Genomic DNA, 25,839 nt, shown 5'->3' on the forward strand with positions numbered 1-25,839 from the left:
TGTGCTCAGCCTGCTACGTCATCGAGAGGTACATGCCATGTAAGGAGCTCGCCGCAGAGAGAGAGAAACAGAGAGAGAGAGAGAGAGAGAGAGAGAGAGAGAAAGGAAGGAGAGAGGCAGTGTCTACAGGTACAGCGCACGCTGCTTGCCACGGGGGAATTCCGCCCTCAATGAAGACTCCCAGGTTTGATGGCAAGGCGAACTGGGAGGCATTTCATCCCACTTCTGACATCAATTGTAGCGTCCAGAAGAAGTGCACACCAAGTCTGACGCTCTTTTTAAACTTTTATTGAGCAAGCTATACTAACACAGCTCAACTTATCTCGTTCTTTCCACACGCACGTCTATCCTCACTCCTCATTTCCGCAACAGCAACGCTTCCTCCTTCTTCGCCAATCACCTTACAGGCGTGCTACGTTCACAACAAAGAGGCGGCAGGATAAAGTGACAGAAATTGAAATTTTTGCATTGTATTATACATCAGGAAGTGTTGTGTAAGAAAGTGTTAAAAATAAAACCATCAAAAGCCATCTGCTTTTGTATAAACATAAGTTAGGTTAAAGGCCTACTGAAATGAATTTTTTTTATTTAAACGGGGATAGCAGATCTATTCTATGTGTCATACTTGATCATTTCGCGATATTGCCATATTTTTGCTGAAAGGATTTAGTATAGAACAACGACGATAAAGATTGCAACTTTTGGTATCTGATAAAAAAAGGCTTGCACCTACCGGAAGTAGCGTGACGTAGTCAGTTGAACATATACGCAAAGTTCCCTATTGTTTACAATGATGGCCGCATGAAGTGAGAGAGATTCGGACCGAGAAAGCGACAATTTCCCCATTAATTTGAGCGAGGATGAAAGATTTGTGGATGAGTAAAGTGCAAGTGAAGGACTAGTGGGGAGTTGAAGCTATTCAGATAGGGAAGATGCTGTGAGAGCCGGGGGTGACCTGATATTCAGCTGGGAATGACTACAACAGTAAATAAACACAAGACATATATATACTCTATTAGCCACAACACAACCAGGCTTATATTTAATATGCCACAAATTAATCCTGCATAAAAACACCTGTGTGTTTGTTATGCTAGCTCCTAGCTCCTCTGCTAGCTCCTAGCTCCATAGAACACGCCAATACAATTCAAACACCTGATCAACACACACAATCACTCAGCCCAAAGGACCATTCACCTAACCCAAGGTTAATAAAGCTTATATATTTTTAAAAAGTTACGTACATACGCAAAAAAAAGTTGCGCACATACGGTCAAGCGATCAAATGTTTAGAAGCCAAAGCTGCATACTCACAGTAGCACGTCTGCGTCTTTGTCATCCAAATCAAAGTAATCCTGGTAAGAGTCTGTGTTGTCCCAGTTCTCTACAGGCGTCTGTGTATCGAAGTCAAAAGTCCTCCTGGTTAGAGTCTCTGTTATCCGAGTTCTTCCATCTTGACTGCATCTTTCGGGAATGTAAACAAAGAAGCGCCGGCTGTGTACTGTTGTGGCTGACTACGTTCGAAAAATACGTCCATTTCGCACCGACAACTTTCTTCTTTGCTTGCTCGGCTTCCTTCTCCATAATGCAATGAACATGATTGCAACAGATTCACGAACACAGATGTCCAGAATACTGTGGAATTATGAAATGAAAACAGACCTTTTTCGTATTGGCTTCAATGTGGAAGGCATACCCGTGTTCGCCGGGCTACGTCACGCGCATACGTCATCCTCAGAGGCGTTTCGAACCGGAAGTTTAGCGGCAAATTTAAAATGTCACTTTATAAGTTAACCCGGCCGTATTGGCATGTGTTATAATGTTAAGATTTCATCATTGATATATAAACTATCAGACTGCGTGGTCGGTAGTAGTGGCTTTCAGTAGGCCTTTAAATGAAAATATAATTTTTTATCTTACGGTATATCAAAAATAATTTAAGCAAAATTTAATTGAAATATTGTCGGTGTGGCCCTCCAGCAGTGCTCGGGTTGCTCATGCGGCCCACGGTAAAAATTAATTGCCCACCCCTGCTTTAAACCATAACCAAGCATGCATCACTATAGCTCTTGTCTCAAACTGTCACCACCTGTCACATCACGCCGTGATTGATTTGGAGTTTTTTGCAGTTTTCCTGGGTGTAGTGTAGGGATGTCCCGATCCAGGTTTTAGTCAGCTCTGTTTGAAGTGGATTCTGCTCTGATCATTACCACACACTACGTGTCGGGGTACCTTGTGTTTGTACGCTCTCACAAGTCACAAGTACCTTTTATGTGCGCATCTCCGGAGGCTGTCGATTTGTGCCGCCGGTGCCGGTCGACAGGTACGCCAGGCTGATGTTGGAAGGACGTAGGTTAATTAGTTCTCTGAGATTGATCGTGCACGCAATCACACACGCTCGCATATCAAGATTGCGTTCAGTGGCAGTTTGTGAGGATGGCCTGACTTGGCGGCGGTGCATCGGACTGATTGACGCGCTGTGTTTGTATTTGAAGCAGACGCTTACAAAAGCTCCTTCATACATCACCTGCTTCGAGGAGGAATTGAATGCAGCATGCAGAAAGAAAAGAACAAAAAACCAAGGCAATGTACAAGTGCATTTGTCACACAGCTGCAACACACGATCAACACACTGGTGACCATTCCTAAGCAGTCCGTCTTGGAAATCAATACATCCTTTTGAGCAAATCAATGGCCGTCCTCGGCCAGAAGCACAATGTTGGTCTGAAGGAGAGATAACACATTTTAGGAATAATAGAGGGAAAAGTTAAGCAGGAATGTTGTATTGTAGAATCTGTTGTAATTGATGTTACCATTGTAGAGTTGTTTTTGTTGGCACCTAGTCTTTGAGTGTGGTCTTTTATTTCCTTGTAATCGAGATTAGGCTTGCAAAATATATATTCAAAGTTGGAAACTTTCCATGGAAATGAACGGGAATATATGGGAATTAACGGGAATTAATGGGAAATTAATGGGAATAAACTAGGGCTGCAACTAACGATTAATTTGATAATTGATTAATCTGTCGATTATTACTTCGATTAATCGATTAATAATCGGCTAAAAGAGACAAACTACATTTGAATGAATGAATGATCTTTATTGTCATTGTGCATGTACAGGTACAGGTCCAACGAAATGTAGGTTGCTTCCCTGAGGTGCTTTGCATTTAAAAAAGAAGAACAAACCACACAATATACAAAAACAACACAATATACACAATATGCAATATGGCCTAAGACCACTCTAAGAGGCAATGTAAAAAAACGAGACAGTAAAAAGTATAAAGTGACTAGTGAAGTGACTAGAGAGGAGTAATGCTGGTTCCTAGTGTGCTGAGGGGGTGGGAGTCAGCATTACTCCTCCCTAGTGACTAGTGAAGTGACTAGAGAGGAGTAATGCTGGTTCCTAGTGTGCTGAGGGGGTGGGAGTCAGCATTACTCCTCCCTAGTGACTAGTGAAGTGACTAGAGAGGAGTAATGCTGGTTCCTAGTGTGCTGAGGGGGTGGGAGTCAGCATTACTCCTCCCTAGTGACTAGTGAAGTGACTAGAGAGGAGTAATGCTGGTTCCCAGAGTGCTGAGGGGTGGGAGTCAGCATTACTCCTCTCTAGTGACTAGTGAAGTGACTAGAGAGGAGTAATGCTGGTTCCTAGTGTGCTGAGGGGGTGGGAGTCAGCATTACTCCTCTCTAGTGACTAGTGAAGTGACTAGAGAGGAGTAATGCTGGTTCCTAGTGTGCTGAGGGGGTGGGAGTCAGCCTTTCCTACCTCCTATGCTGTGCAGGCATTTTATTTTGGATTAAAATATGTAAATAAATATGATAACTATTGTCCAGTTGGCGTGTAATCGCTGATTGCACAGTCCCGGATCGTGATTGACCGGTGGCTTCCTCATGTTGCATGTGAGGGAGTTTTTATTTTTATTTTTTTATTTATTTATTTTTTTTACATTCCAGCTGCGTTTAGTGCAGTTATGGCCCGGGGGTAGAAACTGTTCTTGAGTCTATTTGTGCGGGTTCGCATGGTTCTGAAACGTCTGCCGCAGACCTGGGCATTCTGCAGCCCGCGGGCCACATCCGGCCCTTTGTGCGTCCCTGTCCGGCCCGCGTGAGGCCAATTATAAATTACAAAATAAATTTTAAAAAGTATCTATGTCGAGTGTGCAATACAACGGTGCTGCTTTTGTTTTGAAAATCGTTATTTGTATTACTTCCGTGTGGACATATGCGTGTGCGTGATTGTGTGTGAATGTGAACAGCTGCAATCACAAATTACAAAATAAAGTTGAAAAAACATCTATGTCGTGCGCGCAATACAACTGTGCTGCTTTTATTTTGAAAAGTATTATTTGTGGGCGTGTGTCCGTGTGTAACCTGCGAGTGAAGGTGCACATGCAGCGACAAGTGATGCACGGTTTACACCCGAGACGCTAAAAAGAGAAAAGTTGATGAAGAATGGCGTGTTTTCAACAAGACATGGACTGCCAAGCAACGTTCCCTCTAAGGTGCGTGCCTGCGCAATTGCGCACTGCTAGCGTCTGCTGCGCGCAGCAAATATATGCCGCGCACCAAATCAAATCCCATCTGAATTCTAAACAAAATAAACACATTTATTCTATGTAATTTTGCAATGCAACTTTGAGTGACAGTGACAACAAGCGGCCCTAACGGTGTTCGTCAACACCGTTCAATTGAACACCGTTCAATTATTGTAATATCTATCGAGATGCTTCGAGGACAGGAATTATATCGATCACTTTATTGAGCAAAACTGTTTATATTCGGCCATAACCACACCAAAAACATGAGTAAAACACTTCTATCTGGAAAAACTAGTCATTTTCTGCCGTACAAACCAGGCCAAAAGCAACTTGTCATCTGTCACCAACACGCATAGCACTAAACCACTGGTGCGTTTATGGCCACACAAAAAGTCAGACAACTCAAACACCACACAAAGTTACACTATGACTCCTCAGTCATACGTGTGCTTATTTTACTGTCATTTATTATTAATGTTAATTTATTTATATTAGTCATGGAATGCTGTTACACACACTATGTTGAAGTATTACTATTATTATTAATTATTATTATTATTATTATTTATCTTACGGTATATATCAAAAATAATATTGAGCAAAATTTTATTGAAATATTGTCGATGTGGCCCTCCAGCAGTGCTCGGGTTGCTCATGCGGCCCCCGCTAAAAATTAATTGCCCACCCCTGGTCTGCCGGAAGGCAGCCGATCGAAGTGGCTGTTGGGATCTATCCTACCCAGTATTTTATTGAAAAAAAACCTGCATACTGGCACCATACTTATTTTGATTATTGTTTCTCAGCTGTTTGTAAATGTTGCAGTTTATAAATAACGGTTTATTAAAAATTAAAAAAAATAAAACTTTTTTTTTTTTTTTTTTTTAATAATAAAAAAAAAAAAGCCTCTGCGCATGCGCATAGCATAAATCCAACGAATCGATGACTAAATTAATCGGCAACTATTTTTATAATCGATTTAATCGATTAGTTGTTGCAGCCCTAGATTAAACGTGCGTAATGTTCTTTATTTTCAATGGAACATTTAAAGTTTTGGTGTTTACTGGCGTCATATTGCAGTCCACACATATCTCTTATGTGTGACTGCCATCTACTGGTCACACTTATCATTACACCTTGTACCAAATAAAATTGCTTCGAGGTCGGTAAGCGCAACCAGAATCATGCCATACATTAGGCACATCGGGTTATACGCACTGTGGATTTTGGAGAAAATGAAAGGATTTTAAGTGCGCCTTATAGTCCGACAAATACGGTAGATACTGTATTTTTCGGAGTGTAAGTCGCTCCAGAGTATAAGTCGCTCCAGAGTATAAGTCGCACCGGCCGAAAATGCATAATAAAGAAGGAAAAAAACATATATAAGTGGCACTGGAGTATAAGTCGCATTTTTGGGGGAAATGTATTTGATAAAAGCCAACAGCAAGAATAGACATTTGAAAGGCAATTTAAAATGTCTAAAGAATAGTGAACAACAGGCTGAATAAGTGTACGTTATATGAGGCATAAATAACCAACTGCTATGTTAACGTAACATATTATGGTAAGAGTCATTCAAATAACTATAACATATAGAACATGCTATACGTTTACCAAACAATCTGTCACTCCTAATCGCTAAATCCCATGAAATCTTATACGTCTAGTCTCTTACGTCAATGACATCAATAATATTATTGGATATTTTACGCTAATGTGTTAATCATTTCACACATAAGTCGCTCCTGAGTATAAGTCGCACCCCCGGCCAAACTATGAAAAAAACTGCCAGGCGTCCAACAATGTGTTTGCAGGCGTCCAACAATGTGTTTGCAGGGGTCCAACAATGTGTTTGCAGGGGTCCAACAATGTGTTTGCAGGGGTCCAACAATGTGTTTGCAGGGGTCCAACAATGTGTTTGCAGGCATCCAACAATGTGTTTGCAGGGGTCCAAGTCCCTCTGTACACTAGGAATGTGTAGCAAGACATGTTGTCTCCCAAGTTTTGAACTGAACTCAGGGGCCATTATGAGGTCATTACTGCGCTGATACCAGGCCTGCTGTATCTCCCCAATGCACGTGCAGTGTATCTTCCATTCTTCTTTCCACTTGGCCACCACATAAGGCCCTTTTCCACCGAAAGTTCAGGGTGTGTGTGTGGTTTGTGTTTCCACCACATTTCACGGTTCAGGGTAGTTTATACAAATCCGGCTGATGACGTATGGAGGAGTGGTTTAGTACATTTCTATACTGAGACCATGTAAATAAACAGGTAATAAAAAAAATAAAAAATGGTGTTTGTCCTTGTTGAGCTGTTGAAAAAAGCATGTTTAAAACACATTTCGTTAAAGCAAATTAATTGTCCATTCATGTGTTAAAACTTGAGAATTGTCTGTCTAGGGTACACTTATTAATGATTAAAAATGATATTTATCGGCGATTAATTTTGAGTTAACTATGAACAAAATGTGATTAATCGTGATTACATATTTTAATCATGTGACAGACCTAATTTAAATATTTGTTATAATATCTCAACATGATACTGGGCAGTTTGTTCAGAACTACAAACCCTGTTTCCATATGAGTTGGGAAATGGTGTTAGATGTAATTATAAACAGAATACGATGATTTGCAAATCCTTTTCAAGCCATATTCAGTTGAATATGCTACAAAGACAACATATTTCATGTTCAAACTCATAAAAAAAAATTTTTTGTTGCAAAAAATCATTAACTTTAGAATTTGATGGCAGCAACACGTGACAAAGAAGTTGGGAAAGGTGACAATCAATACTGATAAAGTTGAGGAATGCTCATCAAACACTTATTTGGAACATCCCACAGGTGAGCAGGCTAATTGGGAACAGGTGGGTGCCATGATTGGGTATAAAAGTAGATTCCATGAAATGCTCAGTCATTCACAAACAAGGATGGGGCGAGGGTCACCACTTTGTCAACAAATGCCTGAGCAAATTGTTGAACAGTTTAAGAACAACCTTTCTCAAGCAGCTATTGCAAGGAATTTAGGGATTTCACCATCTACGCTCCGTAATATCATCAAAGGGTTCAGGGAATGTGGAGAAATCACTGCAGGTAAGCAGCTAAGCCCGTGACCTTCCATCCCTCAGGCTGTACTGCATCAACAAGTGACATCAGTGTGTAAAGGATATCACCACATGGGCTCAGGAACACTTCAGAAAGCCACTGTCAGTAACTACAGTTGGTGGCTACATCTGTAAGTGCAAGTTAAAACTCTCCTATGCAAGGCGAAAACCGTTTATCAACAACACCCAGAAATGCCGTCTGCTTCGCTGGGCCTGAGCTCATCTAAGATGGACTGATACAAAGTGGAAAAGTGTTCTGTGGTCTGATGAGTCCACATTTCAAATTGTTTTTGGAAACTGTGGACGTCGTGTCCTCCGGACCAAAGAGGCAAAGAACCATCCGGATTGTTCTAGGCGCAAAGTGTAAAAGCCAGCATCTGTGATGGTATGGGGGTGTATTAGTGGCCAAGACATGGGTAACTTACACATCTGTGAAGGCACCATTAATGCTGAAAGGTACATACAGCTTTTGGAGCAACATATGTTGCCAACCAAGCAACGTTACCATGGACGCCCCTGCTTATTTCAGCAAGACAATGCCAAGCCACGTGTTACATCAACGTGGCTTCATAGTAAAAGAGTGCGGGTACTAGACTGGCCTGCCTGTAGTCCAGACATTGAAAATGTGTGGCACCTGCAATGTGAGAAGGGAGACCCCCGGACTGTTGAACAACTTAAGCTGTACATCAAGCAAGAATGGGAAAGAATTCCACTTCAAAAATGTGTCTCCTCACTTCCCAAACCTTTACTGAGTGTTGTTCAAAGGAAAGGCCATGTAACACAGTGGTGAACATGCCCTTTACCGACTACTTTGTCACGTGTTGCAGCCATGACATTCTAAGTTAATTATTATTTGCAAAAAAAAAATCAAGTTTATGAGTTTGAACATGAAATATGTTGTCTTTGTAGCATATTCAACTGAATATGGCTTGAAAAGGATTTGCAAATCATTGTATTCCGTTTGTAGTTACATCTAACACCATTTCCCAACTCATATGGAAACGGGGTTTGTACTTAGCGGATCAATGGCATGAATAGTTTTGGCTTAGTTTTCACGGCCTTCCTGACGCGGCCCCGGTCGGGTTATTGTATTCTTTTTTCCGCCCCCATATTGTCACATCCTCTAATTGGTTGTTATATTCCGCCCTTGGTGCTACATCCTAGACACTTGGTGCTACATCCTAGACACTTGGTGCTACATCCTAGACACTTGGTGCCACATCCTAGACACTTGGTGCTACATCCTAGACACTTGGTGCTACATCCTAGACCAGGGGTCGGCAACCCGCGGCTCTAGAGCCGCATGCGGCTCTTTAGCGCCGCCCTAGTGGCTCTCTGAAACTTTTTTAAAAATGTATGAAAAATGGAAAAAGATGAGGGGAAAAAAAATTATTGTTTTAATATGGTTTCTGTAGGATGACAAACATGACACAAACCTCCCTAATTGTTATAAATCACACTGTTTGTATTAAACATGCGAGTATTTGGCAAGCGCCGTTTCGTCCTACTAATTTTGGCGGTCCTTGAACTCACCTTAGTTGTTACATGTATAACTTTCTCCGACTTTCTGGGACGTGTTTTATGCCACTTCTTTTTCTGTCTCATTTTGTCCACCACACTTTAAACGTTGTGCGTGAATGCACAAAGGTGAGTTTTGTTGATGTTATTGACTTGTGTGGAGTGCTAATCAGACATATTTAGTCACTGCATGACTGCAAGCTAATCGATGCTAACATGCTATTTAAGCTAGCTATATGTACATATTGCATCATTATGCCTCATTTGTAGCTATATTTGAGCTCATTTAGTTTCCTTTAAGTCATCTCAATTCTATGTATATCTCATGACACACTATTTGTATGTAATATGGCTTTTAATTTGTTGCGGCTCCAGACAAATTTGTTTTTGTATTTTTGCTCCAATATGGCTCTTTCAACATTTTGGGTTGCCGACCCCTGTCCTAGACACTAAAAAAAGCATCAAATATGTTTTTGTATTCAACTCCTGTGTCGCGCCAGCCAGTCTCTTTGCTGTGTTGTTGTTTGTGCACTCATGTGTTGGTTCTTGGACTATGTTTTGTGTGTGTGTGTCAGGTTCTACTGGGATCTGACCATGCTGCTTCTGATGGTGGGGAACCTCATCATCATCCCTGTGGGCATCACCTTCTTCAAGGACGAGCACACGCCGCCCTGGATCGTCTTCAACGTGGTCTCCGACACCTTCTTCCTTATGGACCTGGTCCTCAACTTCCGCACTGGCATCGTCAAGGAGGACAACACGGAGATCATCTTGGACCCTCGGCAAATCAAGATCAAGTACCTGAAGAGTTGGTTTGTGGTGGATTTCATCTCCTCCATACCCGTGGACTACATCTTTCTCATCGTGGAGACTCGCATCGACTCTGATTTTTACAAGACGGCCCGAGCACTGAGGATCGTGCGCTTCACCAAGATCCTCAGCCTGCTGCGCCTGTTGCGCCTTTCCAGACTCATCCGCTACATTCACCAGTGGGAGGAGGTAGAACCCACAAAAATCAAATGTATTTATTTACACTTACTGATTAGTTACAGTAGGTATGTCTATGAAGGTTCTCATTCATCCAGGTCATTGTCATCTCTATTGATCGCAGCTGGACTGTTTGGTTTGTCTTGGAAGACGTTTCGCCGCTCATCTTAGTAGGCTTCATCAGTTCCTGCTCAGAGACTTAGATTGGTCAGATCCAGTCCAGCGGCTTGTGCCAAAACCAGGACCAAGCAGTCCAGTTGCAATCGATTGAATGCCCTGAGGTTAAAGTAGGTCAAGTTAAATTTAAAGTACCACTGATTGTCACACACACGCTAGGTGTGGTGAAATGTGTCCTCTGCATGTCCATGTTCACCCCCTGGGAGGTGAGGGGAGCAGTGGGCAGCAGTGGTGGCTGCGCCCGGCAATCATTTTTGGTGATTTAACCCCCAATTCCAACACTTGATGATGAGTGCCAAGCAGGGAGGTAATGGCTCCCATTTTTTATAGTCTTTGGTATGACTCGGCCGGGGTTTGAACTCACAACCTACTGATTTGTACTTTTGTACAATGAGGGGTTCTTAAATTGAGGTTCCAAAGTGTATATTCTTATAGTGTTCCCTGGCTACTTCGCGGTTCACAAACTACAGTCTCAGTCCAAGTATCGAATACATTGATATTTGAGCATCCACTTAAGTTTTTGATGTAAGTTTTATGATGTACAAAGTGTTTGGCGTAAATTCACCTGCCACTGTGGTGGGAGGAATATGGAAAGTAGCATGCATACGTCCAACAATATAACAAAAAGTGGTCCTAGGTGCCAATAACGGATATTACAGGAGCTTCCATTGTTTTTATACTCAGAGTAGACATATTTGGAAGACAATTCGGAGTTGGCGAGAACTCTTCGACTTTCCGAGTATGAAATCCGACCTTGGCGGGCGTTCCAGTTGAAACTACCAACTCGGAACTTGAAAATGTCAACTTTTCCAGTACAAATGGTTCATTGCTTACACCAACACACTCGATAATAATACCTTAATTCTCAATTGTTTAGAGAACTCTCTTGAGCCTAAAACACGAACCAACACTCATTTAACCGTAATATCGGCGCTATCTTATTTTTTTATAATGCCCTTTCACCATAGGCCACTAATATTGCATACAGGTTATTATGCAACACTGTTCTAGCCTTTTGTTCTCTGTAGAAGATTAAGAGCACTATGGTCCACATAGGAGGTTTTGTAGCCCTCAGCAGGCGCAGCACAGGACAGACTCCACTTTACAAATCCTCTGATTGCATGAGTGACAATTCAAATTTCATGGATGTATTTACTAGGAGATATTCATGTCATTGTTTCACTTCCATTAATGGTGATAATCTGTGTGTGTATCAGGTTTTCCACATGACCTACGACCTGGCCAGCGCCATGGTGCGTATCATGAACCTGATTGGTATGATGCTGCTGCTGTGTCATTGGGACGGATGTCTGCAGTTCCTGGTTCCCATGCTGCAAGAATTCCCTCCGGATTGCTGGGTCACACGGAATAAGATGGTGGTATGTTTTGCTTATTTCCATTAAAGAGGACCAACGTCTCTTACCTATTTGCACCCGTTTTTGTGGATCTGCATAAGTCCCGAAAATTGAATGGAGGCATTGTAGAAATATTTATAAAACAATCTTTCCTTCCTTCCTCCAAACGAGCTGTTTGGTATTTGCCCAACTTGTGACATTTTTCCAATTGGAGACGTAAGCGGATATATCCATAAATGGTAGAAATGTACTTGAACAGCATTGTGCGAGTCCGCCGTTGTAGTCAATAAGTTCCTTCTTTTTCGCTATCCTCTTGTTGTGGGACCGACTGGCTAGTACATCTGTGTCAAACTCAAGGCCTGGGGGCCATATCTGGCCCCGCCACCTCATTTCATGTGGCCTGGCCGCAAAGGCTTGGAACGACCATGCGTCTATTTGTTTCTAAATGTAGTCAACTTTCTGTTTTGACGGAAAAAAATACATGTACTGTATGCAATTTTATATATTTTAAACTTCATCTAATATTGCAACAAATATTATATTAATACCAGAGATGTACGATAATATCGGGCTGCCGATATTATCGGCCGATAAATGCTTTAAAATGTAATATCGGAAATTATCGGTATCGGTTTCAAAAAGTAAAATTTATGACTTTTTAAAACGTCGCTGTACGACCTTTGCGTGCCGGCCAAAATCACATAATACCTACGTCTTTTCACACACACAAGTGCATGCAAGGCATACTTGGTCAACAGCCATACAGGTAACACTGAGGGTGACCGTATAAACAACTTTAACACTGTTACAAATATAGGCCACACTGTGAACCCACACCAAACAAGAATGACAAACACATTTCGGGAGAACATCCGCACTGCAACACAACGTAAACACAACAGAACAAATACCCAGAACCCCTTGCAGCACTAACTCTTCCGGGATGCTACAATATACAACCCCCCGCTACCACTCCACACCTCAACCTCCTCATGCTCTCTCAGGGAGAGCATGTCCCAAATTCCAAGCTGCTGTTTTGAGGCATGTTAAAAAAAAATAACTCCAATAATAAATATGGCAGTGCCATGTTGCCATTTTTTTTTCCATAACTTGAGTTGATTTATTTTGGAAAACCTTGTTACATTGTTTAATGCATCCAGCGGGGCATCACGACAAAATTAGGCAGAATAATGTGTTAATTCCACGACTGTATATATCAGTATCAGTTGATATCGGAATCGGTAATAAAGAGTTGGACGATATCGGAATATCAGATATCGGCAAAAAAGCCATTATTGGACATCTCTAATCATCACACATTCCAAACATCAAAATAAGTACCGTATATTTCGGAGTATAAGTCGCTCCGGAGTATAAGTCGCACCGGCCGAAAATGCATAATAAAGAAGGAAAAAAACATATATAAGTGGCACTGGTATAAGTCGCATTTTTGGGGGAAATGTATTTGATAAAAGCCAACAGCAAGAATAGCCATTTGAAAGGCATTTTAAAATAAATAAAGAATAGTGAACAACAGGCTGAATAAGTGTACGTTATATGAGGCATAAATAACCAACTGCTATGTTAACGTAACATATTATGGTAAGAGTCATTCAAATAACTATAACATATAGAACATGCTATATGTTTACCAAACAATCTGTCACTCCTAATCGCTAAATCCCATGAAATCTTATACGTCTAGTCTCTTACGTCAATGACATCAATAATATTTGATATTTTACGCTAATGTGTTAATAAGTTCACACATAAGTCACTCCTGAGTATAAGTCGCTGCGACTTATAGTCCGAAAAATAAGGTACTTAAATATCTGCTTGACTCATGATTTTGAAGCAACTTATCCATGAAATTGTACAATGTAAAAATAATTTTTTTGTAAAAACTGGTAGCTCAGTTGCCAGAATTTTACCGTAAAAACACCAAACAAAAAAATGTGTAAGATTGTTTTTCCATTAACACCGTAAAAACAATGACTGTGGATTTTACAGTAAAACGGTGGTAGTGTTTTTCCATTTACTTTGCAGTATACATTGTAAAAAACATGGTACATTGGATGGTAAAATTTCGGCTGCTAAACTTTACTGTAAAATCTACATATTTTTCTTAGTGTGTGTAAAAATTCTGTATATCCGATGTGTATTTGAAGTTTATTCCAAGCAGCAAATGTGTTTGTGTCCACTGATCTGTTGGAATGGCCAGCATGTTCTTTGACGGTATCACCACATTTTTGTCCAAATGTTAAGCGTTTTTTTTCTGCTCGTTGTGTCCGCGCCTGCAGAACGACACGTGGGGTCAGCAGTACTCCTACGCCCTGTTCAAGGCCATGAGCCACATGCTGTGCATCGGCTACGGGTTGTACCCGCCAATCGGCATGGCCGACGTCTGGCTCACCATCCTCAGCATGATCGTGGGCGCCACCTGTTTCGCCATGTTTGTGGGCCACGCCACCGCTCTCATTCAGTCTCTGGACTCTTCCCGGAGGCAGTACCAAGAAAAGGTAATGAAGTATGCAGCAGCACAAAGGTCAAAGAGATGAAATATTGATGATGAATGTGACTTAGCAGGTTTATTAGAGGTGAGCATCTGTGCTGTGCTTACTGTACATAACCCTGACACTGCAGAGAAATACACTTATAGATACACACACCGAGGGATGCCCTCACAAAGATACATGAACAGAAATGTCATGATTATAGCAATCCCCGTGCTGTGTATTATGACATCAACTTATCTGATTGGACACTGTGGTAATTCCTTGATAAAATAGTACATCATCGCTTCTCTGTCTATTAAAGATCTAGCATTTTGTTTTTTTAGTGGAAATCTAAATATTTTAAAACTGTCACCGTCAAAACCCTTTTATTAACTGCACATTTTACAAAACAACAATAACGTTGATCTTAATAATTTCTGGCGTCTGATTTGTTCATCTTTTAAATGTGTTGTTCCCATAACCGGGGGTGTCAAACTGGTTTTTATCCAGAGCCTTATCGCAATGATGTCTGCCCTCAGAAGGCCGCTTGTAACTATATTGTTGTATATATGTATGTACATTAGGTCAGGAAAAAACACAGAGGCTATTTCATCCCTACAAGCCTGTTTTGCAGGTTTCCCTGCTCTTCAGGGGAGTTTTCCCATCTGGGCTCCCCTGAAGAGCAGGGAAACCTGTGAAACAGGCTTGTGGGGATGAAATAGCCTCTGTATTTTTTCTTGACCTAACATATATTCCGGTATTGAGCACTGTATAACGGAGAAACCACAGTAACCTCGACTACTGTATATATGTGTATATACCGTAATTTCCGGACTATAAGCCGCACCTGACTATAAGCCGCACCAGCTAAATTTAGGGGAAAATACAGATTGCTCCATATATAAGCCGCACCCGACTATAAGCCACAGGGTTTTGATGTGTAATTACCGTAGTATATAGGGGTTCCTGCTACCACGGAGGGGATTGTCGGGACAGAGATGACTGTTTGGGAACGCAAAGCGTCCCATTTATTAACAATAAATCTTTCAATCATTCAATCAAACTTTCACATCTTTGACATGGCGAACAGCATTCATGCAGAGTACAAATAATATAACGGTGCAAAGTAATACAAAGTGCTCGCCTGTACGTTATCAAAATAACCAGCCTACCGGTATATGAAAAGTCAGTCTTTAATCATTGTGTCATCGTCTTCCTCCTGCGTACTAAAACCACCGAAATCCTCTTCGTCGGTGTCGGAGAAGAACAGGCCGTAAATAAGCCGCACCCTTGTATAAGCCGCAGGGACCAGAACGAGGGGAAAAAGTAGCGGCTTATAGTCCGGAAATTACGGTATATATATATATATATATATATATATATATATATATATATATATATATATATATATATATATATATATATATATATATATATATATATATGTATATATGTATGTATATATATATATATATATATATATGTATATATGTATGTATATGTATATATATTGTATTTTTCGGACTATAAGTGGCAGTTTTTTTCATAGTTTGGCCGGGGGTGCGACTTATACTCAGGAGCGACTTATGTGTGAAATGATGAACACATTAGCGTAAAATATCCAATAATATTATTGATGTCATTGACGTAAGAGACTAGACGTATAAGATTTCATGGGATTTAGCGATTAGGAGTGACAGATTGTTTGGTAAACGTATAGCATGTTCTATATGTTATAGTTATTTGAATGACTCTTACCATAATATGTTACGTTAACATACCAGTTGGTTATTTATGCCTCATAAATTATTCAGCCTGTTGTTCACTATTCTTTAGACATTTTAAATTGCCTTTCAAATGTCTATTCTTGCTGTTGGCTTTTATCAAATAAATTTCCCCAAAAAATTCGACTTATACTCCAGTGCCACTTATATATGTTTTTTTCCTTCTTTATTATGCATTTTCGGCCGGTGCGACTTATACTCCGGAGCGATTTATACTCCGAAAAATACGGTATATATATAATATATATATATATATATATATATATATATATATATATATATATATATATATATATATATATATATATATATATATATATATATATATATATATATATATATATATATATATATATTAGGGCTGCAACAACTAATCGATTCAATCGATTAAAATCGATTGTAAAAATAGTTGCCGATTAATTTAGTCATCGATTCGTTGGATCCTGAATAAATGCGCAGGGGCTTTTAAAAAAAATAAATGTAAAAAAATTTTTTTTTTTTTTTTTTTTTTAAATAAACCTTTATTTATCAACTGCAACATGTACAAACAGCTGAGAAACAATAATCAAAATAAGTATGGTGCCAGTATGCTGTTTTTTTTAAATAAAATACTGGAAAGGATAGAAATGTAGTTTGTCTCTTTTATCCGATTATTAATCGATTAATCGAAGTAATAATCGACAGATTAATCGATTATCAAATTAATCGTTAGTTGCAGCCCTAATATATATATATATGTGTATATATATATATATGTATATGTGTATATATATGTGTATATGTATATATATATATATATATGCATATATATATATGTATAATTGTATATATATAATTGTGTATAGGAAAACATACAATAGCCTTATTACACAATTTGCAAAGGCAACTGCTTTTAATTATTCTATTTTTTACCAACAGATTTAAGACAAATTGCTATGAAATTGTAAGTCAAAGTTACAGGTAGATATTTAAGTATTTGTTCTTGATAACCAAAACATTATTTCAGCAAGACAATGCCAAGCCACGTGTTACATCAACGTGGCTTCATAGTAAAAGAGTGCGGGTACTAGACTGGCCTGCCTGTAGTCCAGACCTGTCTCCCATTGAAAATGTGTGGCGCATTATGAAGCCTAAAATAGCAGAAGGGAGACCCCCGGACTGTTGAACAACTTAAGCTGTACATCAAGCAAGAATGGGAAAGATGTCCACCTGAGAAGCTTCAATAATGTGTCTCCTCACTTCCCAAACATTTACTGAGTGTTGTTAAAGGCCTACTGAAATGAATTTTTTTTATTTAAACGGGGATAGCTGATCCATTCTATGTGTCATACTTGATCATTTCGCGATATTGCCATATTTTTGCTGAAAGGATTTAGTAGAGAACATCGACGATAAAGTTCGCAACTTTTGGTCGCTGATAAAAAAGCCTTGCCTGTACCGGAAGTAGCGTGACGTCACAGGTTGAAAGGCTCCTCACATTTCCACATTTACACCAGCAGCGAGAGAGATTCGGACCGAGAAAGCGACGATTACCCCATTAATTTGAGCCAGGATGAAAGATTCGTGGATGAGGAACGTGAGAGTGAAGGACTAGGGTGCAGTGCAGGACGTATCTTTTTTCGCTCTGACCGTAACTTAGGTACAAGCTGGCTCATTGGATTCCACAGTTTTTCCTTTTTCTATTGTGGATCACGGATTTGTATTTCAAACCACCTCGGATACTATATCCTCTTGAAAATGAGAGTCGAGAACGCGAAATGGACATTCACAGTGACTTTTATCTCCACGACAATACATCGGCGAAGCTCTTTAGCTACGGAGCTAACGTGATAGCATCTGGCTTAACTGCATATAGAAACAAAATAAATAAACCCCTGACTGGAAGGATAGACAGAAAATCAACAATACTATTAAACCATGGACATGTAACTACACGGTTAATGCTTTCCAGCCTGGCGAAGCTTAACAATGCTGTTGCTAACGACGCCATTGAAGCTAACTTAGTTACGGGACCTCACAGAGCTATGCTAAAAACATTAGCTATCCACCTACGCCAGCCAGCCCTCATCTGCTCATCAACACCCGTGCTCACCTGCGTTCCAGCGTTCGACGGAAGGACGAAGGACTTCACCCGATCATCCGTGCGGTCTAGCGCGTCTGCTATCCTTCTCAAAGTCCTCCTGGTTGTGTTGCTGCAGCCAGCCGCTAATACACCGATCCCACCTACAACTTTCTTCTTTGCAGTCTCCATTGTTCATTAAACAAATTGCAAAAGATTCACCAACACAGATGTCCAGAATACTGTGGAATTTTGAGATGAAAACAGAGCTGTTTGTATTGGATACAATGTGTCCCAATACTTCCGTTTCAACCATTGACGTCATGCGCATACGTCATCATACATAGACGTTTTCAACCGGAAGTTTAGCGGGAAATGTAAAATGTCACTTTATAAGTTAACCCGGCCGTATTGGCATGTGTTGCAATGTTAAGATTTCATCATTGATATATAAACTATCAGACTGCGTGGTCGCTAGTAGTGGCTTTCAGTAGGCCTTTAAAAGGAAAGGCTATGTAACACAGTGGTAAAAATGCCCCTGTGGCAACTTTTTTACAATGTGTTGCTGCCATTAAATTCTAAGAAAAATTAAGTTTCTCTGTTCGAACATGAAATATCTTGTCTTTGCAGATTATTCAATTGAATATAAGTTGAAAAGGATTTGCAAATCATTGTATTCTGTTTTTATTCACCATTTACACAACATGACAACTTCACTGCTTTTGGCTTTTGTACTAGATCAGGGGTCGGCAACCCAAAATGTTGAAAGAGCCATATTGGACCAAAAATACAAAAACAAATCTGTCTGGAGCCGCAAAAAATTAAAAGCCATATTACATGTGTCATGAGATATACATTGAATTAAGAGGACTTAAAGGCAACTAAATGACCTCAAATATAGCTACAAATGAGGCATAATGATGCAATATGTACATATCGCTAGCCTAAATAGCATGTTAGCATCGATTAGCTTGCAGTCATGCAGTGACCAAATATGTCTGATTAGCACTCCACACAAGTCAATAACATCAACAAAACTCACCTTTGTGCACTCATGCACAACGTTAAAAGTGTGGTGGACAAAATGAGACAGAAAAAGAAGTGGCATAAAACACGTCCTAGAAAGTCGGAGAAAGTTATACATGTAAACAAACTATACGGTGAGTTCAAGGACCGCCAAAATAAGTAGGACAAAAGGGCGCTCGCCAAATACTGGAATCAGTGAAGCATGTTTATAAACAGTGTGATTTATAACAATTAGGGAGGTTTGTGTCATGTTTGTCCTCCTACACAAACCATACTAAAACAAAAAAATAGATTTTTTTCCCCTCATCTTTTTCCATTCTTCATACATTTTTGAAAAATCTCCAGAGAGCCACTAGGGCGGCGCTAAAGAGCCGGCTCTAGAGCCGCGGGTTGCCGACCCCCGTACTAGATAGAGCCCTCGTACCACTAGTGCAGGGGTCACCAACGCGGTGCCCGCGGGCACCAGGTAGCCCGTAAGGACCAGATGAGTAGCCCGCTGGCCTGTTCTAAAAATAGCTCAAATAGCAGCACTTACCAGTGAGCTGCCTCTATTTTTTAAATTGTATTTATTTACTAGCAAGCTGGTCTCGCTTTGCCCGACATTTTTAATTCTATAGAGACAAAACTCAAATAGAATTTGAAAATCCAAGAAAATATTTTAAAGACTTGGTCTTCACTTGTTTAAATAAATTCATTATTTTTTTTACTTTGCTTCTTATAACTTTCAGAAAGACAATTTTAGAGAAAAAATACAACCTTAAAAATGATTTTAGGATTTTTAAACACTATACCTTTTTACCTTTTAAATTCCTTCCTCTTCTTTCCTGACAATTTAAATCAATGTTCAAGTAAATTTATTTTTTTTATTGTAAAGAATAATAAATACATTTTAATTTAATTCTTCATTTTAGCTTCTGTTTTTTTGATGAAGAATATTTGTGAAATATTTCTTCAAACTTATTATGATTAAAATTCAAAAAAATTACTCTGGCAAATCTAGAAAATCTGTAGAATCAAATTTAAATCTTATTTCAAAGTCTTTTGAATTTCTTTTAAAAATTTTGTTCTGGAAAATCTAGAAGAAATAATGATTTGTCTTTGTTATAAATATAGCTTGGTCCATCCATCCATCCATTTTCTACCGCTTATTCCCTTTGGGGTCGCGGGGGCGCTGGAGTCTATCTCAGCTACAATCGGGCGGAAGGCGGGGTACACCCTGGACAAGTCGGCACCTCATCGCTTGGTCCAATTTGTTATATATTCTAACAAAGTGTAGATTGGATTTTAACCTATTTAAAACATGTCATCAAAATTCTAAAATTAATCTTAATCAGGAAAAATTACTAATGATGTTTTTTACATAAATTATTTTTTTAATTTTTTCAAAAAGATTCGAATTAGCTAGTTTTTCTTTTCTTTTTTTCGGTTGAATTTTGAATTTTAAAGAGTCGAAATTGAAGATAAACTATGTTTCAAAATTGAATAGTCATTTTTTTCGTGTTTTCTCCTCTTTTAAACCGTTCAATTAAGTGTAAATATCATTCATTATTAATTAAAGGTAAATTGAGCAAATTGGCTATTTCTGGCAATTTATTTAAGTGTGTATCAAACTGGTAGCCCTTCGCATTAATCAGTACCCAAGAAGTAGCTCTTGCTTTCAAAAAGGTTGGTGACCCCTGCACTAGTGGTACGCGTACCACAGTTTGAGAATCTCTGTTCTAGGGTATGTATAGTACGCCCCTTGAGGGAAAAAATGGCTGCTGAAATGTGAAAAGTTGCCCGTTGGAACCGCAAAAGGTTGGCAAATATTGAAATATGAATCCAGACTTTTTTATAGCAGGACAAAAGCAAAGCCAGCTCTGTTTCTGCTGCTCTGCTGCAGGAGTGCATGGCTGAAGGACACAGCAGTTAATAGCATTAACTGCACTGCACAACTGTATTTGATGACCTGCACTGTGGACGGCAAACGCAGATGGCCGACAGTTGAGTGTTAACATAATGAGGCACATTAGAGTCCCTGAGCCAAACCATCAAACAGATTAATATATTACATTTGACATGACTTTGCATTTTTGCCTTTTCACGATTCCGTTATGAGCGCTCCCTTCTCATCACTGTGTTGTGGCGGCAGTACAAACAGGTGGAGCAGTACATGTCCTTCCACAAGCTCCCCGCCGACACGCGCCAGAGGATCCACGATTACTACGAGCACCGCTACCAGGGCAAGATGTTTGACGAGGAATGCATTTTGGAGGAGCTGAATGAGCCGCTGCGAGAGGTCAGTGCTAATCTGCTCTGCGGCGGGTCATAAATATGTTAATGTATGGGAAATGCAATCAAATCAATACTGATGTATCCTTCAACCATAACTATGTGGACACGCTGTAATAGGGAGCAGGACGTCGGAGACGCTTTGCCGAACAAAAAGTTGCTTTATTACAAGCGAGTGTCCTTATACAGGTCTGCAGTACCTGGAGGAGCTCAGGTCAAAAATTAAGGACTCCTAACTTGGAGGAGCCGAACCACCTTCTTAAATTCCTTCTTTCTCTGTCTGGGTGTGTGTTAATTCAGGAGGGTACAGCGTGACCGTGTAAGGAGGTGTTCGTGTGTAAGTGACCTGAAAACAACATCTACATCAGGGGTGCTCACACTTTTTCTGCAGACGAGCTACTTTTCAATTGATCAAGTCGCGGGGATCTACCTCATTCATATATATCATTTATATTTACTTATTTATGAAATATATGTTTTGTTAACAAGTTAAAGGTGTTTAAAGATAATGCAAGCATGTTTAACACATATAGTTAATATTGTTAACAAGTTAAAGGTGTTTAATGATAATACAAGCATGTTTAACACATATAGTTAATATTGTTAACAAGTTAAAGGTGTTTAATGATAATGCAAGCATGTTTAACACATATAGTTAATATTGTTAACAAGTTAAAGGTGTTTAATGATAATACAAGAATGTTTAATACATACATATAGTTAATATTGTTAACATGTTGAAGGTGTTTAAAGATAATACAAGCATGTTTAACACATATACTTAATATTATTAACAAGTTAAAGGTGTTTAATGATAATACAAGCATGTTTAACACATATAGTTAATATTGTTAACAAGTTAAAGGTGTTTAAAGATAATACAAGCATGTTTAACACATATAGTTAATATTGTTAACAAGTTAAAGGTGTTTAAAGATAATGCAAGCATGTTTAACACATATAGATTCCTTTCTTTCATGAAGACAAGAATATAAGTTGGTGTATTACCTGATTGTGATGACTTGCATTGATAGGAATCAGACAGTAGTGATGATAACGTCCACATTTTCAAATGGAGGAGAAAAAAAGTCCTCCTTTCTGTCCAACACCGCATGAAAGTGGTTGCTTTTTGCCATCTTATTTGTCCAGCTTCCGTACTCCTTTGTATACACTTTACAAGAAATACATTGGCGGCAAACTCCGTAGCTTGCTAGCTTGTGCGTGCCAGCTTTCTGAGACTCTTAGCGCAGGCAGGATGAAGCAGAGCTTTTATTGTGAAGGCAGGAACTGTGCAGTCGGTCTTTGGAGTTTTGACGACAGGTACGGCGCCAGAGTCTGTTGAAATAAAAAGTGTTTCTCGCCTTCCTGTCGGTCATTTTTTTCTTAATAATGATGTGGCAGCAGCCAGCGTCATCTCACAAGACCCTCGGGTGCTGTGAATGTCAATCAAGTTACGAAAGTGATGTCATAGTGAAGATTTATGATCGCTCATTTTTAGGACTATTTTTTTAATGCCTGGCTGGCGAACGACTGACACACCCTCCGTGATCGACCGGTAGATCGCGATCGACGTAATGAGCACCCCTGATCTACATGTTGTAACTTAGAAGTTGACGTGAAGATAGACATGGAGTCTCTCCTCCAGGATATACAGTCGTGGTCAAAAGTGGACATCCACTTGTGAATGTCATGGCTGTCTTGAGTTTACAATCATTTCTACAAGTCTTATTTTGTTGTGATGTAGTGATTGGAGCACATACTTGTTGCTCACATAAAACATTCATGAAGTTTGCTTCTTTTGTGAATTTATTATGGCTCTACTGAAAATGTGAGGGTCAAAAGTATACATACAGCAATGTTCATATTTGCTTACATGTCCCTTGGCAAGTTTACCTGCAATAAGGCACTTTTGGTAGCCATCCACAAGCTTCTGCTTGACCACTTGACCACTCCTCTTGACAACATTGGTGCAGTTCAGCTAAATGTGTTGGTTTTCTGACATGGACTTGTTTCTTCAGCATTGTCCACACGTTTAAGTCCGGACTTTGGGAAGGCCATTCTAAAACCTTCATTCTAGCCCAGTGGTTCTTAACCTTGTTGGAGGTACCGAACCCCACCAGTTTCATATGCGCATTCACCCAACCCGAACCGTAATCATAAAATGATTTATTATATTTTTTAAAAAAAAATAATAATAATAATAGATTTTATTTGTAAAAAGCACTTTGTATTGAGTAAACAATCTCAAAGTGCTACAGTGTATTAAAAAAAAAAAGTTAAAAAAAAGATAAATAAATAAATAAAAATAAAAACTAGAACAGCCAAATAGCTATAGCTAGTATGCACATATCTCAAAAAAATGAAGATATATTTTACAAACAGAAAGTTACAGGAATGTACACATGATCCCATGTTTACATCTCATTGTGCAACATGTGAATTTTTTAGTGGGAACTAAATGCGATATCTGAAAGGGGTACACATTATTTCCAAAGCAGGACCTCCACCCAGACATACAATACTAGTACACAGCTCATGAAAAACAATATGTTATAGTCATTGTAAGTGGGCCAAAACACTTATATTAGAAAATAATCTCATGGAAATGACTGCTGTCATTTGATGATAATAATAAAACATTGAACTTGTTATTTATTCAGGTTTGGGACAGGTGTGCTGCCGGTCTAACGTCGCTCACATGTGCTCCACATGAATGCTCAAGGAGTTTTTGCGTTTGCTCACACAGATGGAAAATTAGAGGGAATATTTTTGGGGGTATCCGTAATACGCCGACAGGGAGAAGTTTTTGTTTACACGATGAGTCGGGTGTGTCTTGACCTCCGCGGCGGAGGCTCTGCCGAACCCCTGAGGCCGACTCACCGAACCCCTAGGGTTCGATCAAACCCAGGTTAAGAACCACTGTTCTAGCCTGATTTAGCCATTCCTTTACCACTTTTGACGTGTGTTTGGGGTCATTGTCCTGTTGGAACACCCAACTGTGCCCAAGACCCAACCTCCGGGCTGATGATTTTAGCTTGTCCTGAAGAATTTGAAGGTAATGTGGTAGGTCTGGTGTTCCTGGGATGAAAGGCCTCACCTTTTCTCCTCAAACATATTGCTGGGTATTGTGGCCAAACAGCTCAGTTTTGGTTTGATGTGACATCACATGGACAAAGATAAGACCTTCTGGAGGAAAGTTCTGTGGTCAGATGAAACAAAAATGGAGCTTTTTGGCCACAATACCCAGCAATATGTTTGTAGGAGAAAAGGTGAGGCCTTTAATCCTAGGAACACCACTCCTACCGTCAAGCATGGTGGTGGTAGTATTATGCTCTGGGCCTGTTTTGCTGCCAATGGAACTGCTGCTTTACAGAGAGTAAATGTGACAATGAAAAAGGAGGATTACCTCCAAATTGTTCAGGACAAGCTAAAATCATCAGCCCGGAGGTTGGGTCTTGGACGTAGTTGGGTGTTCCAACAGGACAATGACCCCAAACACACCTCAAAAGTGGTAAGGGAATGGCTAAATCAGGCTAGAATGAAGGTTTTAGAATGGTTAGTTCAAGTCTAGTAATTAGTCCTGACTTAAACGTGTGGACAATGCTGAAGAAACAAGTCCATGTCAGAAAACCAACACATTTAGCTGAACTGCACCAATGTTGTCAAGAGGAGTGGTCAAGCAGAAGCTTGTGGATGGCTACCAAAAGTGCCTTATTGCAGGTAAACTTGCCAAGTGACATGTAAGCAAATATGAACATTGCTGTATGTATACTTTCATGCTTTCATGTTTTTATTTCTATTTAATCTATGTTTCTATGTGTTATCTAGTGTTTATCTTGTGGTTTTCATGTTTTTATTTCTATTTTAATTTTCTATTGCATATTCTAACTTTCTATTTTTATTTTTTACCTTTTTTTTTATACTTTGTAGCACTTTGTACCATGAGTTGATTAACGTGGACCCCGACTTAAACAAGTTGAAAAACTTATTGGGGTGTTACCATTTAGTGGTCAATTGTACGGAATATGTACTGTACTGTGCAACCTACTAATAAAAGTCTCAATCAATCAATCAAACTTTGAGATTTTAACAAATGTAAAGTGCGTTACAAATTCAAATTCATTATTATTATTAGTAGTACTTTTGACCCAGCAGATTTGCTGACATTTTCAGTAGAGCCATAATAAATTCATAAAAGAACCAAACTTCATGAATGTTTTTTTGTGACCAACAAGTATGTGCTCCAATCACTATCTCAGTGGTTCTTAACCTGGGTTCCATGGAACCCTAGGGGTTCGGTGGGTCGGCCTCAGGGGTTCGGCGGAGGTCAAGACACACCCGACTCATTGTGTAAATACAAACTTCTCCCTATCGGCGTATTACGGATACGGCAACAGCAGAAGTCAGACTGATTTGCAGGTGTGTCATTTGTTGTGAGTTTATGTTGGTTTTGTTGTACGCTTCATCAAGTGCACCAGTAAAAAAAACATGGTAACACTTAATTAGTTGCTTATTAACATTCAAA

The 25,839-nt window shown here is 39.5% G+C and overlaps 1 protein-coding gene across 2 annotated transcripts in view; it reads left to right on the forward strand.

Moving 5' to 3' along the window:
• The window catches only part of LOC133641768 (potassium/sodium hyperpolarization-activated cyclic nucleotide-gated channel 3-like), a 64,301-nt gene that overhangs the window by 18,974 nt on the left and 19,488 nt on the right, over positions 1-25,839 (forward strand). Inside the window, exons 1-5 of one of the 2 annotated variants that reach the window (XM_062035756.1) lie at positions 8,958-9,289; positions 9,736-10,159; positions 11,542-11,703; positions 13,980-14,198; positions 21,175-21,321. In XM_062035756.1, the coding sequence (XP_061891740.1) occupies positions 9,755-10,159; positions 11,542-11,703; positions 13,980-14,198; positions 21,175-21,321 (933 nt within the window). In that variant the 5' untranslated portion in view covers positions 8,958-9,289; positions 9,736-9,754. Of the gene's footprint in view, positions 1-8,957; positions 9,290-9,735; positions 10,160-11,541; positions 11,704-13,979; positions 14,199-21,174; positions 21,322-25,839 lie in introns of those variants that run through there. The other variant, XM_062035755.1, reaches the window with a different exon arrangement.

Source organism: Entelurus aequoreus, linkage group LG24, assembly GCF_033978785.1.
Source record: "Entelurus aequoreus isolate RoL-2023_Sb linkage group LG24, RoL_Eaeq_v1.1, whole genome shotgun sequence".
Taxonomy (NCBI): domain Eukaryota; kingdom Metazoa; phylum Chordata; class Actinopteri; order Syngnathiformes; family Syngnathidae; genus Entelurus; species Entelurus aequoreus.